General features: G+C 48.4%; 1 protein-coding gene across 6 annotated transcripts in view; it reads right to left on the minus strand.

The window, feature by feature from the left end:
* The window catches only part of LOC139253271 (uncharacterized), a 135,371-nt gene that overhangs the window by 34,157 nt on the left and 85,375 nt on the right, over positions 1–15,839 (minus strand). For 4 of the 6 annotated variants that reach the window (XM_070873482.1, XM_070873480.1, XM_070873483.1 and 1 more), the window contains exons 3-5: positions 12,505–12,849; positions 5,128–5,475; positions 3,399–3,543 (exon numbers count right to left, since the gene is read on the minus strand). In XM_070873482.1, the coding sequence (XP_070729583.1) occupies positions 3,399–3,543; positions 5,128–5,475; positions 12,505–12,849 (838 nt within the window). The remainder of the gene's footprint in view (positions 1–3,398; positions 3,544–5,127; positions 5,476–12,504; positions 12,850–15,839) is intronic. The other 2 variants (XM_070873485.1, XM_070873484.1) reach the window with 2 other exon arrangements.

The raw sequence follows: 15,839 nt of genomic DNA on the forward strand, positions 1-15,839 counted from the left end.
ACATAGCACTCATCCCGGTATTGTCATGATGAAAGCCATTGCCAGGTCTCATGTATGATGACCTGGAATTGACTCTGATCTGGAATCATGTGTGCATCAGTGCAACACTTGTATGCAGCTAATTAAAGCATCAGCGAAATCGCCGCTGAGTCTGTGGTTGTGGCCATCTAAACCATGGTCCAGGATCCACATTGACTTTGCAGGTCTCTTCCTGGGAAAGATGTTTTTAGTTGTGGTGGATGCATATTCCAAGTGGATATGGTGTATAATCATGTCATCCAGTACATCCACAGCTACCATTGAAACATAGAAACATAGAAAATAGGTGCAGGAGAAGGCCATTCGGCCCCTCGAGCCCGTACTGCCATTCAACGAGTTCATGGCCGAAAATGCAACTCCAGCACCCCACTCCCGCTCCCCCGCCACACCCCCCAATCCTCCCAGTAGCGAGGACCACATCTAACTCCTTCCCGAACACATTTAGTGAATTGGCCTCAAAAACTTTCCGTGGTAGAGAATTCCACAGGTCCACCACCCCCCGGGCGAAGAAGTTTCCCCCCCATCTCGGCCCCAAATGGCCCACCCCCATCCCTAGACCGTGACCCCCGGTCCCGGACCCCACTAACACCAGGAACATCCCTCCCGCATCCAACCTGTCCAAACCCGCCAGAACCCGAAACATTTCCATGAGATCCCCTCTCACTCCTCCGAACTCCAGCGAATACAAGCCCAGTCGATCCAGCTCCCCCCCCTCACCCAGACACGTCAGTCCCACCATCCCGGGAATCAATCCGGTGAACCCTCGCTGTACCCTCTCAACAGCAAGAGTGTCCCCCCTCAAGTCAGGAGACCAAAACTGCACACAACACTCCAGGCACAGCCTCACCAGGGCCCTGCACAACCGCAGCAACACCTCCCCAACCCTGCACTCAAATCCCCCCGCCATAAAGGCCAACACGCCACCCGCCCTCCCAACCGCCTGCCGTACCTGCATGCCAACCCCCAGTGACCGATGTCCCATGACACCCAGGTCTCGTTGCACCTCCCCTTTTCCTAATCTGTCACCATTCAGATAATAGTCTGTCTCTCTGTTTTTACCACCAAAGTGGATAACCTCACATTTATCCACATTATACTTCATCTGCCATGCATTTGCCCACTTACCTAACCTATCCAAGTTCACAGCAGCCCACCAAACTGTGCTCCAGCAAATTGTTGGGGATGTTGAGGTGCTGCCCCGGGGGAGTGGCACTGGGTCAGTGGAGCAGGAACCTGCTGTCCTTTCTCAGTATGACAGCTATCCTGATCCCACCACTGCCACTCCGCCATTGCACTTGTCGCTGGCCGTCATCCAGCCAGCCCAGACTGCTGCTGCCCAGCCTGAGGTGGTGGAGTCTACAGCCGAGCCTTCCAGGCCCAGAGCTGGTCGAGGGTGTCCTGCAAGGCCTTCTGTAGTATCTGGCCCTGACACGCAGCAGTCTTCCACCAGCCGTGCCTCAGCGGAGGAACGCTAGACTAGTTAAAGCAAAAAGGGGATAGAAGGAAATGCACAAGGGTGATTAGTAAATATATTATGTTATTCTGATATAAATTTGGATTGGAATTTTTAATCTTTGCTGTTGTCTCTCATTTCAGTTTTGGGGCTTTGGAATGGAAGGGAAAATGGATGTGGTCATGGGGACGTCCAAAGGAACCGGGAAGTGGGATGGAACTCTGATGAGACGGTCACGGATCTTAGAATCTTATACGTATCGAAACGATCACCTCTCATTCTTCTGAATGCCAATGAGTAGAGGCCCAACCTGTGATGCAGACAGTTTCCATCTGACAGTGCAGAATTAGGTATTAGCAGGCAATAGGCTGGGCCGCTGTGGTAGTTGAGTTAGTGCAGAGGTCTATGTTGGTAAGGGTGTATTGGGCCAGTGTATTTTGTAGATGGGGTCAGGACTAGAAAAGCATTGGTGCATCTTGGAGATGAATGATCCCGGTGACTGCGTGCATCATGTTGTGTCTTTGATCCCGCTTGTCACAATGATGTCAGGAACCAGAGCTCAGAGGATAGCCTTTGTCTCTCAGGAGCCATGATCCCAGTCTGCCTTCTCCTTGAAAGAGTTTAGGCACAGTGGACGGTCTTAAAATGGAGGGATCAGAACATTCACCGCATGATGAGCTGGTCACTGAACTGCACATTGAGGGGGTTAGAAACCCCTGGAGTTCAGGAAGACTGTGGTGTAATGTGTAGGGTCCAAAGTGGGCACGGATACCAACAACAATGCCTTGGACTTTGGCGAATCCTGTGATATGGAATAATTCCAATGCAGTGCATCACAACAAATAAAACAAAACTGCACTTTAAAAAATACAATCACCAGCCGCAGCTCTCAAATCCCACGTTCATCATCAAAAACGCTGCTGTGGAAAAGCCAGAAGCCCTTTGCGTACCGACCTGCTGAAAGCACTGGCTCACTTTATGTGGGTGAGCAGAGCACAATGGACATTGCTCCTGGGAAAACTGGGGAATGCTGCTAGCCATCATTAGCATTCATTTCCACAGATTACAAGATGTAAAATGGGCTCCTGCACATTTTCCACACGTGCATTAGAGCGGTCTAACAGGATTCCCCGCACTATTTCCTGGCCCAGGTGCCTTTCCGTTATGACCCACTGACTGGGAAGTATGGCACCAGATATTCCCAGAGTTACCAAGGATGAGGGGGTCTGTGTTACAAGGATAGGCTCGAGCGACTGAGATGGAATTTTCTTCAAACAGGAAGATTGAGGGAGGATTTGATCGAGATGTTCAAAGTGATAAAAGGAGTAGATGAGTTACAGACAGATAGACGCTTTACATTGGCAGTTATATGGAAGACACAAGGCCGTGAGCACATGGACCCCCGGCTGAGCGCACAGCCTGAAGCAGCGCTCCCACCTGGAAAATTCCAGCCGTAAAATTTCAAAGGTGCAGAAGGAGGGAAGGGCAGAGAGAGAAAACACAACAACAAGAGCACGGGACAGAGATACAGAAGGACAATAAGAGAAAGGGAGGGAAAGGTTGAGATACAGTCACATGGAGAAAACAGGTGGGACAATGAGAGTGTGTGGCAGCGAGAGAGAGAGAGAGAGAGCGGGCGATACAGATGGACAGAGAGAGGCAGAGGAGAAGGAGAGAAACACTGAAAGAGAGGGTGTAAAACACAAAACTCCTTTAATTACCTGAGAAGTTGCAGTGTATTTTATAACTGGGTGATTTAATGCTGTTTATGTTTGTATTTATTGACCTGTACAGCAAGAGAAAACCCTCAGTCCCCAGCTAGTCTGCCCCCATTCTTGGGCTGATTCCATCCCCTGCACCAATCAATATCAGACTGAAATGAGACAGGAAATGAAACTGTATTTACCCTTCCGCTTTTAATCTGCTTTGAAAACATGCCCATTTTTTCACGTAGAATACTGCGGCTATGAAGATGCAGAGTAAGGCGGCTAATACCAGGGCACAGACTGCAATGCTGATGATGATATTCAGAGACCGCTTTTCAGATAACTCTGTAAAATATCAAAAGGTGACGTATAGTTCAATAGCAGTAAGGTGAATCGAGTAAAGACTCGGATTCCTGTCCTTCAGAAAACCAGGTTTAATATAAGCACAACCGAGACAGAGAGCTCCCCCTCGGTATAACATTAAAACCAGGTTTAATATAAGCACAACCGTTAAGTTCCCTCAGTAACCTTTTCCTGCTTTCTCTCCATACCCCTTGATCTCTTTAGCCGTAAAGGCCATATCTAACTCCCTCTTGAATATATCCAATGAACTGGCATCAACAACTCTCTTTGGCAGGGAATTCCACAGGTTAACTACTCTCTGAGTGAAGAAGTTTCTCTTCATCTCAGTCCTAAATGGCCTACCCCTTATCCTAAGATTATGTCCCCTGGTTCTGGACTTCCCCAACATCGAGAACATTCTTCCCACATCTAACCTGTCCAGTCCCGTCAGAATCTTATAAGTCTCTATGAGATCCCCTCTCATCCTTCTAAACTCCAGTGAATTAAGGTCCAGTTGATCCAGTCTCTCCTCAAATGTCAGTCCAGCCATCCCTGGAATCAGTCTGGTGAACCTTCGCTGCACTCCCTCAATAGCAAGAATGTCCTTCCTCAGATTAGGAGACCAAAACTGAACACAATATTCCAGGTGATGCCTCACCAAGGCCCTGTACAACTGCAGTAAGACCTCCCTGCTCCGATAATCAAATCCTCTAGCTATGCACTTGGACTGGGGTAAGGTACTTTGGCTGGGGGAGGGATGTACTTGGTCTGGGGTAAGGTACTTTGACTGGGGGAGGGATATACTTGGACTGGGGTAAGGTACTTTGGCTGGGGGAGGGATATACCTGGACTGGGGTAAGGTACTTTGGCTGGGGGAGGGATATACTTGGTCTGGGGTAAGGTACTTTGACTGGGGGAGGGATATACTTGGTCTGGGGTAAGGTACTTTGACTGGGGGAGGGATATACTTGGACTGGGGTAAGGTACTTTGGCTGGGGGAGGGATGTACCTGGACTGGGGTAAGGCCCTTGCTGTCTTCTGGGGAGCTCTGTACTCTGTCGCTTCAGGAAGTCAAAGTGGATCGAAGTACAATTTGCAAAGTCAGTGAGACCTTGGGATGGGCGGTTCCAGTTACACATTCCAGTGAAACTTCAGGGTGTGGCTTATCCTCCACAAGGACCAATCATTGACAAAGGGTGGAGCATGGCGGCCATTTTTGCAGTACAAATAAGTGTGCCCATTTCTTTTCCCATGTCTGTTTTCCCCTCTCCCTTCCCTTTTGTTCTGATTGGCCCACACCCAAAATGTCAACTCCTCCGTTTTCTCCACAAAAAACAGACTGGCCGAGACATTCCGTATGTTTTGTTGTTGTTCCAGAGTTTTGATCCATTCTTACATCGCCACTATTCAACTCTGGCATTTCGCACATCACTAACAACATTCCCACTCTCTGTTCCACAGCACGACAGTAACCACTGTGTCTGACGGTATATTTCCACTGGTCCACCCCACTGTGTGAAGGTTATACATGTTCCCAGTAAGGAGCTGTTACTGTGACCCTGCCAGTGTGAGTTAACATTGACTTACCGGTTACATTGAGCTGGGTCCCTGCTCCATAGATGTAGCTCCACACACTGCAGCTGTAGGCAGCAGTATCACTGAGGGACACATTCACGATGGTCAGAATGTAACTGTTACTGATGATGTTCCTGGAAGGCAGAAAACGGTCGTGGAAACCCCAGGACTTGGTAATGGTGCCATTCACAAACTGGCTCATCACCCACTCGCTGTTGTTCCCGGGTCGCTGGCAGTGCCAGTGGACATCAGCGTCACTCACACTGGCATTGTACATGGCACATTGTAACTGCACGGTTTCACCCTCTGGGACCTTGCTGACTGTTGGATGCTGAACAAGGACCGGATCAGCCAATGGATCTGTACATGGGAAATATATGGAGTCTGACACAAAGAAATATATTTCTCCAGCGTTCAAAGCTTAACAATTTATAACATTTGGAGTTAGAAGGTTATGGGTTCATGTCCCACTCCAGAGACTTCAGCACATATCTAGACATTCCAGTGCAGTATGGAGTGCAGTAGGCTGACACTCCCAGTGCAGTGCTGAGGGAGCGCTGCACTGTCCGAGGTGCCAGCTTTTGAATGAGTTGTTAAACCGAGGCCCCGTCTGCTCTCTCAAGTGGATGTAAAAGATCCCACGGCACTATTTTGAAGAAGAGCAGGGAAGTTATCCCCAGTGCCCTGGCCATTATCACATTGCTGTTTATGGGAGCTTGCTGTGTGCAAAGTAGCTGCCGTGTTTCCTACATTACAACAGTGTCTACATTTGAACAAGTACTTCATTGGCTGTAAAGTGCTTTGGGACATCATGAGGTCATGAAAAGCACTGTAGAAATTCAAATCTTTCTTTCTCAGAGTCAAAATTCGTGGGTTCAAGTCCCACTCCAGAGATCCCAGCACATATCTAGACACTCCAGTGCAGTATGGAGGGTGTGCTGCACTGTTGGAGGTGCTGTTATTGAAATGAGATGTCAAACCAAGATTGGCATCTCAGTTGGATGTAAAAGATCTCACGGCATTATTCGAAGATTAGCAGGGGAGTTCTCCCAGTGTCCAGGCCAACATTTATACCTAAAACACATGATCTGGCTATTTATTTAATCGCTGTTTGTGGGACCTTGTGTGTTTCCTAAATTACAACAGAGACTACACTTCACATGTACTTCATTGGCTTATGTAAAGTGCTTTGGGACATCCCGAGACTGAAAGGCGCTATAGAAGTGCAGGTTCTTTCTCTTAGTGTCTATCCCTGGTGCCTCCAAAAGGCCAATGGAAGGCTGGGACCAGGCATATCCGGGTCCAGGAATAATTTGCAGCCCTCCCATGCACTCCAGGCAGAGTTATAGCAGCAGAGTGGGCGAGAGCTGTGGATAAGAACATAAGAAGTTACGGACATTGGAACAGGTTCTGGGGGAGGTGGGACCAGTACAAACCGGACGGTCTGCACCTAGGCAGGACCGGAACCAATGTCCTGGGGGGAGTGTTTGCTCGTGCTGTTGGGGAGGAGTTAAACTAATATGGCGGGGGATGGGAACCAATGCAGGGAGACAGAGGGAAACAAAAAGGAGACAAAAGCAAAAGACAGAAAGGAGATGAGTAAAAGTGGAGGGCAGAGAAATCCAAGGCAAAAAACAAAAAGGGCCACTGAATATAAAGGGGCTGGAGGAAGGGTCAAAACTAAAAATCATGCTTTAAAAACTAGTCTTAAAACAGTCTACCTAAAAGCACGCGGCATTCGAAATAAAGTAAATGAGTTGACGGCACAAATCATTACAAATGGGTATGATTTGGTGGCCAATACAGAAATGTGGTTGCAAGACCAAGACTGGGAATTAAACATACAGGGGTATCTGGCGATTCGGAAAGATAGACAAGAAGGGAAAGGAGGTGGGGTAGCTCTGTTAATAAAGGATGATATCAGGGCAGTTGTGAGAGACGATATTGGCTCTAATGAACAAAATGTTGAATCATTGTGGGTGGAGATTAGAGATAGTAAGGGGAAAAAGTCACTTATAGGCCCCCAAATAATAACTTCACGGTGGGGCGGGCAATAATCAAGGGAATAATGGAGGCATGTGAAAAAGGAATAGCAGTAATCATGGGGGGGATTTTAACCTACTGATCGATTGGTCAAATCAAATCGCACGGGGTAGCCTGGAGGAGGAATTCATAGAATGCATATGGGATTGTTTCTGAGAACAGTATGATACAGAACCTACAAGGGAGCAAGCTATCTTAGATCTGGTCCTGTGTAATGAGACAGGAATAATAAATGATCTCCTCATAAAAGATCCTCGCGGAACGAGTGATCACAGTATGGTTGAATTTGTAATACAGATTGAGGGTGAGGAAGTAGTGTCTCAAACGAGCGTACTATGCTTAAACAAAGGGGACTACAGTGGGATGAGGGCAGAGTTGGCTAAAGTAGACTGGAAACACAGACTAAATGGTGGCACAATTGAGGAACAGTGGAGGACTTTTAAGGAGCTCTTTCATAGTGCTCAACAAAAATATATTCCAGTGAAAAAGAAGGGCGGTAAGAGAAGGGATAACCAGCCGTGGATAACCAAGGAAATAAAGGAGAGTATCAAATTAAAAACCAATGCGTATAAGGTGGCCAAGGTTAGTGGGAAACTAGAAGATTGGGAAAATTTTAAACGACAGCAAAGAATGACTAAGAAAGCAATAAAGAAAGGAAAGATAGATTACGAAGGTAAACTTGCGCAAAACATAAAAACGGATAGTAAAAGCTTTTACAGATATATAAAATGGAAAAGAGTGACAAAAGTAAATGCTGGTCCCTTAGAAGATGAGAAGGGGGATTTAATAATGGGAAATGTGGAAATGGCTGAGACTTTAAATAATTATTTTGCTTCGGTCTTCACAGTGGAAGACACAAAAACCATGCCAAAAATTGCTGGTCACGGGAATGTGGGAAGGGAGGCCTTGAGACAATCACTATCACTAGGGGGGTAGTGCTGGACAGGCGAATGGGACTCAAGGTAGACAAGTCCCCTGGTCCTGATGAAATGCATCCCAGGGTATTAAAAGAGATGGCGGAAGTTATAGCAGATACATTCGTTATAATCTACCAAAATTCTCTGGACTCTGGGGAGGTACCAGCGGATTGGAAAGCAGCTAATGTAACGCCTCTGTTTAAAAAAGGGGGCAGACAAAAGGCAGGTAACTATAGGCTGGTTAGTTTAACATTTGTAGTGGGAAAATGCTTGAAACTATCATTCAGGAAGAAATAGCGGGACATCTAGATAGGAATAGTGCAATCAAGCAGACGCAGCATGGATTCATGAAGGGGAAATCATGTTTAACTAATTTACTGGAATTCTTTGAGGATATAACGAGCATGGTGGATAGAGGTGTACCGATGGATGTGGTGTATTTAGATTTTCAAAAGGCATTCGATAAGGTGCAACACAAAAGGTTACTGTAGAAGATAAAAGTACGCGGAGTGAGATGAAATGTATGAGCATGGATCGAGAATTGGCTGGCTAACAGAAAGCAGAGAGTCGAGATAAATGGGTCCTTTTCAGGTTGGAAATCGGTGTTAGTGGTGTGCCACAGGGATCGGTGCTGGGACCACAACTGTTTACAATATACACAGATGACCTGGAAGAGAGGACAGAGTGCAGTGTAACAAAATTTGCAGATGACACAAAGATTAGTGGGAAAGCGGTTGTGTCGAGAACACAGAGAGGCTGCAAAGAAATTTAGATAGGTTAAGCAAATGGGCTAAGCTTTGGCAGATGGAATACAATGTCGGAAAGTGTGAGGTCATCCACCTTGGGAACAAAAACAGTAAAAGGGAATATTATTTGAATGGGGAGAAATTACAACATGCTGTTAGGCAGAGGGACTTGGGGGTCCTTGTGCATGGATCCCAAAAAGTTAGTTTGCAGGTGCAGCAGGTAATCAGGAAGGCGAATGGAATGTTGGCCTTCATTGCGAGAGGGATGGAGTACAAAAGCAGGGAGGTCCTTTTGCAACTGTATAGGGTATTGGTGAGGCCGCACCTGGAGTACTGCGTGCAGTTTTGGTCACCTTACTAAAGGAAGGATTTACTAGCTTGAAGCGGGTACAGAGGCTGATTCCGGAGATGAGGGGGTTACCTGATGATGATAGATTGAGTAGAGTGGGTCTTTACTCGTTGGAGTTCAGAAGGATGAGGGGTGATCTTATTAGAAACATTTAAAATAATGAAAGGGATAGACAAGATAGAGGCAGAGAGGTTCGGGGAGACTTGTACTAGGGGGCACAGCCTCAAAATATGGGGGAGCAAATTTAAAACCGAGTTGAGAAGGAATTTCTTCTCCCAGAGGGTTGTGAATCTGTGGAATTCTCTGCCCAAGGAAGCAGTTGAGGCTAGCTCATTGAATGTATTCAAGTCACAGATGGATAGATTTTTAACCAATAAGGGAATTAAGGGTTATGGGGAGCGGGCGGGTAAGTGGAGCTGAGTCCACGGCCAGATCAGCCATGATCTTGTTGAATGGCGGAGCAGGCTCGAGGGGCTAGATGGCCTACTCCTGTTCCTAATTCTTATGTTCTTCTGTTCTTATGTAGGAGGAGGAGTAGGCCATTTGGCTCCTCGAGCCTGCTCCGCCATTCAATAAGATCATGGCTAATCCGATCATGGACTCAGCTCAACTTTTCTGCCCATCTCCGGAATCAACCTGGTGAACCTTCTCTGAACAGCCTCCAATGCAAGTCTATCCTTCCGTAAATACGGAGACTAAAACTGCACGCAGTACTCCAGGTGTGGCCTCACCATACCCTGTGTAGAAGTGTGACGATAGAATTAGATTAGTTCTCACTGGAGCAGGGATATTTCATTGAGAGAGGACATGAAGCAGGTTTTTAAATGCTGAAAATAGACTGGGGTATAGAGGGCATAATTTCAAAGTTTGCAGATGAGGAGGAAAGCAGCAGCCTCCAGGAGGACTGGTGAAATGGGCAGATACATGGCAGATGCAATTTAATGCAGAGAAGTGTGAAGTGATGCATTTTGGAAGGAAAAATGAGGAATGGTAATATGAACTAAATGGTGCAATTATAAAGTGGGTGCAGGAACAGGGAGCCCTGGGGGTTCACATACACAAATCTTCATAGTGGCAGGACAAGTTGATGAGGCTTTAAAAGAGCTAAAAAACCCTGGGTTTATAAATCGAGGTGTAGAGTACAAAAGCAAGGAAGTGATGCTAAACCTCCATACATCACTGGTTAGGCCTCAGCTGGACTATTGTGTCCAATTCTGGGCACCACACTTTAGGAACGATGTCAAGGCCTTGGCGAGGGTGCAGAGGAGATTTACTAGAATGTGACCAGAGATGAGGGACTTCAGTTATGTGGAGAGACTGAAGAAGTTAGGATTGTTCTCCTTAGAGCAGTGAAGTCACAGGGGAATTTAATCGAGGCGTTCAAAATTCTGAGGGGTTTTGCTGGAGTAAATGAGGATGAAATGTTTCCAGTGTGGGGAGGATCAGTAACCAGAGCACACAGATTGACGATAATTAACAAAAGTACCAGGGGGGAGGGGGGAAAGAGATGAGAATTCCTTTTTACGCAGCGAGTTGCTGTGATCTGGAATGCGCTGCCTGAAAGGGCGGTGGAAGATTCAATAGTAACTTTCAAAATGGAATTGGATAAATATTTGAAAAGGAATAAAATTGCAGGGCTGTGGGGAAAGAGCAGGGGCAGTGGGAATAATTGGATCGTTCTTTCAAAGAGCCAGCACGGGCACGATGGGCCGAATGGCCTCTTTCTGTGCTGTAAGATTATATAAAAGCTTGGATAATACAAGTGTAAACTTTATCAAAGTTTGATTCAAACAGAAGGAAGTCGGAGCATAAAACTGGTCAATGGGACTGTGGAGCGAGAACAGCTTGTATTGTGAGACAGCAAGTACCTAAAATATACAGCGCATGGTGTTTGTCTCAATGTTATACCAGTGATGGTCATCCCTGCCCTACTTCAATAACTGCACTTGGTGCGAGGGGGAACACATCCTCTGCCCAGAACATCGCAAATCCCAGCCAAACAATTTTTATAGAATTAACCACAAATCATTATTTCAGGTGAATTTACAAAAAATGAACAAATCCTGTCGGGAGCGGAAAGGAGCAGCATAAAAATCAACTTAGGAATTAAATCGAGGGTAAGGGAGGGATATGTGGGTGGGGGAGGGGAGGGGATGTGCGGAGACATGGGGATGTGGGTGGGGGAGGGGGGATGTGGGTGGGGGAGGAGACGTGGGGGAGGAGACGTGGGGGAGGGGGGATGTGGGTGGGGGAGGGGGGAAGTGGGTTGGGGAGGGGACGTGGGGGAGCAGGATGTGGGTGGCGGAGAGGGGGCGTTGGTGGGGGAGGGGACGTGAGGGAGGGGGAGGGGACGTGGGGGAGGGGGAGGGGACGTGGGGGAGGGGACGTGGGGGAGGGAGAAGGGACGTGGGGAGGGGGAGGGGTGATGTGGTTGGGGGGGACGTGGGGGAGGGGTGATGTGGGTGGGGGACGACGTGGGGGAGGGGTGATGTGGGTGGGGGAGAGGACGTGGGGGAGGGGGAGGGGTGATGTGTGTGGGGGAGGGGACGTGGGGGAGGGGGAGGGGTGATTGGATGGGGGAGGGGACGTGGGGGAGGGGGAGGGGTGATGTGGGTGGGGGAGAGGACGTGGGGGAGGGGGAGGGGTGATTGGATGGGGGAGGGGACGTGGGGGAGGGGGAGGGGTGATGTGGTGGGGGGGATGTGGGGGAGGGGGAGATCAGCACAGCCCGGGTTCAGCTTTCCCGATGTGAAACTTTGAATGGGCCGCGCCGCCCGTTAAAGGGACCATGCATCAAAAAGCAAATGCAGGGTAACACTGACGGGGATATGTGTGGGTGTGAATGGTAACTTGGGCAAGGAGTCAGGGCCTGTGGACTGGACCATCACGAGGAGAAAATAGGTGCAGATAAATGTGAGAAATGATTGCAAAACTATCTGCTGCTGAGTTGCACTGTGACGGATTACTGGCACTTTAACGTTTAGTAATGTTGAATTTTAAAAGAATCGAATCGCCTTAGAATTCCTAATCCCTGTCAGTGTAAGTGAAATCACACTTTAGGCGAAACAATATATTTCCATCAAGTTTGGGAAGCTTCTGTGTTCTATTGAGAAGTGAAGTGTGTATAAGAGGGATCCCACAATGCCGTGCTCCCAGTGAGAAGCCACAGTCCCATGGAATGTGGGTCAGATATAGGGCCACAACATCACAGCCCCAATTCTCCAGTCCATGCTCCCAGTGTGTGTGTGCCTCTCGACTGGGAGTGTATTGTTGTAAAATTACCCTCTCTGTAGTAATGCTATTATGAATAAAACCAAATGTAACTTATACTTACTGGTTACATTGAGCTGGGTTCCGCTCCCGCTGATATCGCCCCACACTTTACAGTAATAGGCGGCAGTGTCACTGGGCTGCACGTCTGTGACTGTCAGAATGAAGCTGTTATTGGAGGTGTCTCTGGAAGGCTGGAGACGGTCAGTGGAACCTGGGCTCCCTCGTGTGCTGCCACTTGCCTCATGTGTTAAAACCCACTCCGTATCTTGCCCCGGTAGTTGCCGGTACCAGTGGACATCGGTGTCACTCACTCTGGCGTTCCGCATGGTGCACTGTAACCTCGCCGTGTGACCCTCTGTGACACGTTCCAGGCTCGGAGACTGGGTCAGGACAGGGACAACTGCACCTTTAATGGGAAAATATCAATCACTTAAAAACCGGTCTGAAGGTTGATAAATGTCTGAAATGTTTCAATGAAAACTGCAGGCAGCTCACCTGAGCTTCAGTAAATTCTAAACAACTGATCATTATATGGCCTGATATGAAAAGCTCCAGGATTTCTTTGCTTCATGCATACAGCTGCCTCTGCCACTTCCTCCCCAACCTCCCCGAGTCTTCCTCCCTGATCCCCATCACTGCAGATTCTCCCCAATCTCCCTCCCATGCCTTCTCTTCACTTATTTCCCAAATGATGCTCACACCCTGGCCAAGTGATTTCTTCTCCATACACCTCCTGACTCCTCTTTATCCCTTACTGTCATGTGTCTGACATGTTACTGCTTACACTATTACAAGGTATGCCACCAGAGGGAACCGCAGTGGGAGACTTGCAAGTTACCTGTACAGGTGTGCCTGACCTAGTATAAAAGGCAGACCACCAGGTGTGATCCTCACTCTGGAGTTACCAATAAAGGACTAAGGTCACTACAGTTCAAGTACAACACATTGCCTCATGCAATCATTGTCAGCGTATCTAAAGATAACAATTGGCGACGAGATTAGGAACCTTCACGTGAAAATGGCTACCCTTGGTACATTGCAGCAGTTTGCCGATGCTGATGATTGGGATGTCTTTGTGGAGAGGCTCGATCATTTCTTCACAGCAAAGACCTGGCAGGAGAAAACCCGGCCACACTGGCTGATAAGTGCAGAGCTATCCTGCTAACCAGTTGTGGGCCCATCATCTATGACCTTGTCAGGGACTTGCTGGCACCAGCGAAGACAACGACCAAGACGTACAAGGAGCTTGTAACGCTGATCCAAGAGCAACTGAAGCCCAAGGAGAGCATCCTCACAGCCAGACACTGGTTCAGCACCCACCGACGGCCAAGAAATTGCAAAATATGCTGCAGACCTCAGGAGGCTGGTGGCACCGTGTGATTTTGGCGACCACATCACTGAAGCGCTGCGAGACATTTTTGTCATTGGAATCGGCCATGAGAGCCTTCTTCATTAGCTACTGTCTGCGGATACCACAGTCACACTGCAGAAGGCCATCTCTGTGAGCCAGACATTCATGACCTCGACCTGCGTTTCTAGGCAGATGGCCCATCCTCAGGACTCAAACCCTGCAAGTACTATGCACAGAGTGGCGTCTTTTAGAGGCTGGACTGTAGAACGTGAACCTTCTCAGGGAAGAGAGAACAGACCCCTGAGGCCCTTAACTCAGAGTTCGCCGAGGGGCACTAACCGAGTAGCTCCATTCTGGCATTGCGGAGGGAATCACAGGGCTCACCAGTGCCGTTTTAAAGACTGTGTGTAAAGGCTGCAGCACAAAGGGCCACCTCAAGCGAATGTGTAAGAGAAATATGACTCACTGTGTCGATGAAGAGTCTGCAGATGGCCATGAATCCAGCGTAGATTATGAAACGATAGGCAGAGAGGCAGCTTAGCCCCATGATGAGCTGTATAGCACGTTTACCTACATCACCGAAGGTTCCCCATTGAGGATGGAAGTTGAGATAGATGGTGTTCCAGTCTTCATGGAAGTGGACACAGGGGCGAGCCAGTCAGTAATGAATCAAGAAACCTTTGAGAGGTTATGGGACAATCAGGCTGAATGAACCAAGTTGGTCCTGGTTCAGGCAAAGCTGCGCACCTGCACCGATGAACTTATCCCAGTTGTTGGTACTGCGAATGTAAAGGTACTCCATGATGGCGTGGTGCACAAGTTACCTCTGTGGATTGTTGCAGGTGATGCACCAATGCTACTCGGAAGAAGGTGGATGGAGAAGATCCATTGCAAGTGGGAGGACTTCATCCCTCCAGCAATCGACATCCTCCGCGCTCGGAGGCACAGCAAGCCCTCACTTGAGGGTGGACCCGGCATCAGCAAGCAGACCAGCACAGCACCCGAGGCACAGACCGCTCAGCACGTGGAGATGATCCAGCTGAGACAACCCGAACACACCTTCCAGGCTCCAGTGGCAGGACTCCGGAGGAAGAAAATTGGATCCGAAGGCGACTTCCCAGCTTCGGTGGCAGATCCCGGGGAGAAGAGGATCACCGCAGTCGACATCGTGGATGGAGGGAAGATGGCGCCCAAACCACGAGGTGATGCGCCGAAGAAAAAGATGGCGACGGCCAGACCACGAGGTGCTGCGCTGATGGAGCAACACGTGGCACCAGAGAAGAGGATTGGGGTAAAGATGGCAAAGCTCTCTTAAAGGAGGCCTGCAACCCACCACACTTAAAGGGACTGTTCCACATTTTCAAACAATGTAATGTCAACGGTGAGCCAGATGTAAGATGTGAAATTGATGATCAGCGTTGTGTACATGCAATAAACAAAGAAAAGGTGCGTGATCACGATCGGAGCTACAAGTTATTTATAATGAGTAATGAAACGTTGTGCGATGTAGGATTTCAACTGCACTCAACCAATGCAGTGGGCAGACACCAATCGGGAGCACACAGGTCCAGTGAGCTACCCAATGTAGTAGCCTGCGTCCCTGGGGCCAGAGTTGTGCACCATGGCGTGTCACCTCAAATGTAATGCAAACTTGTTTTTCTGGTCTTGAATGTATATGAATGCAATGAACCTCCGGCATAATCTATATGTGGGGGGAGAGAATGGAGTGGTCATGGACACACACACAAACAGTAACCACCAGCACTCTACTGCCAACGAAACACCAACCACTCACCCAAAATAGAAACGACCCGCCAAGGGTCAACCAGATAGAGCTAAGCCCAGAGCACAGTCAATGCAGAGGCGATTTGCACTAAAGGCTTGGGGGAGAGCGATGTCATGTACCCGACATGGTTACTGCTTGCACTATTACAAGGTGTGCCACCAGAGGGCACTGCAGTGGGAGACTTGTAGGTTACCTGTACAGGTGTGCCTGGCCCAGTATAAAAGGCAGGCCACCAGGTGTAATCCTCACGCTGGAGTTA

Source organism: Pristiophorus japonicus, unplaced genomic scaffold (assembly GCF_044704955.1).
Source record: "Pristiophorus japonicus isolate sPriJap1 unplaced genomic scaffold, sPriJap1.hap1 HAP1_SCAFFOLD_489, whole genome shotgun sequence".
NCBI classification, from domain to species: domain Eukaryota; kingdom Metazoa; phylum Chordata; class Chondrichthyes; family Pristiophoridae; genus Pristiophorus; species Pristiophorus japonicus.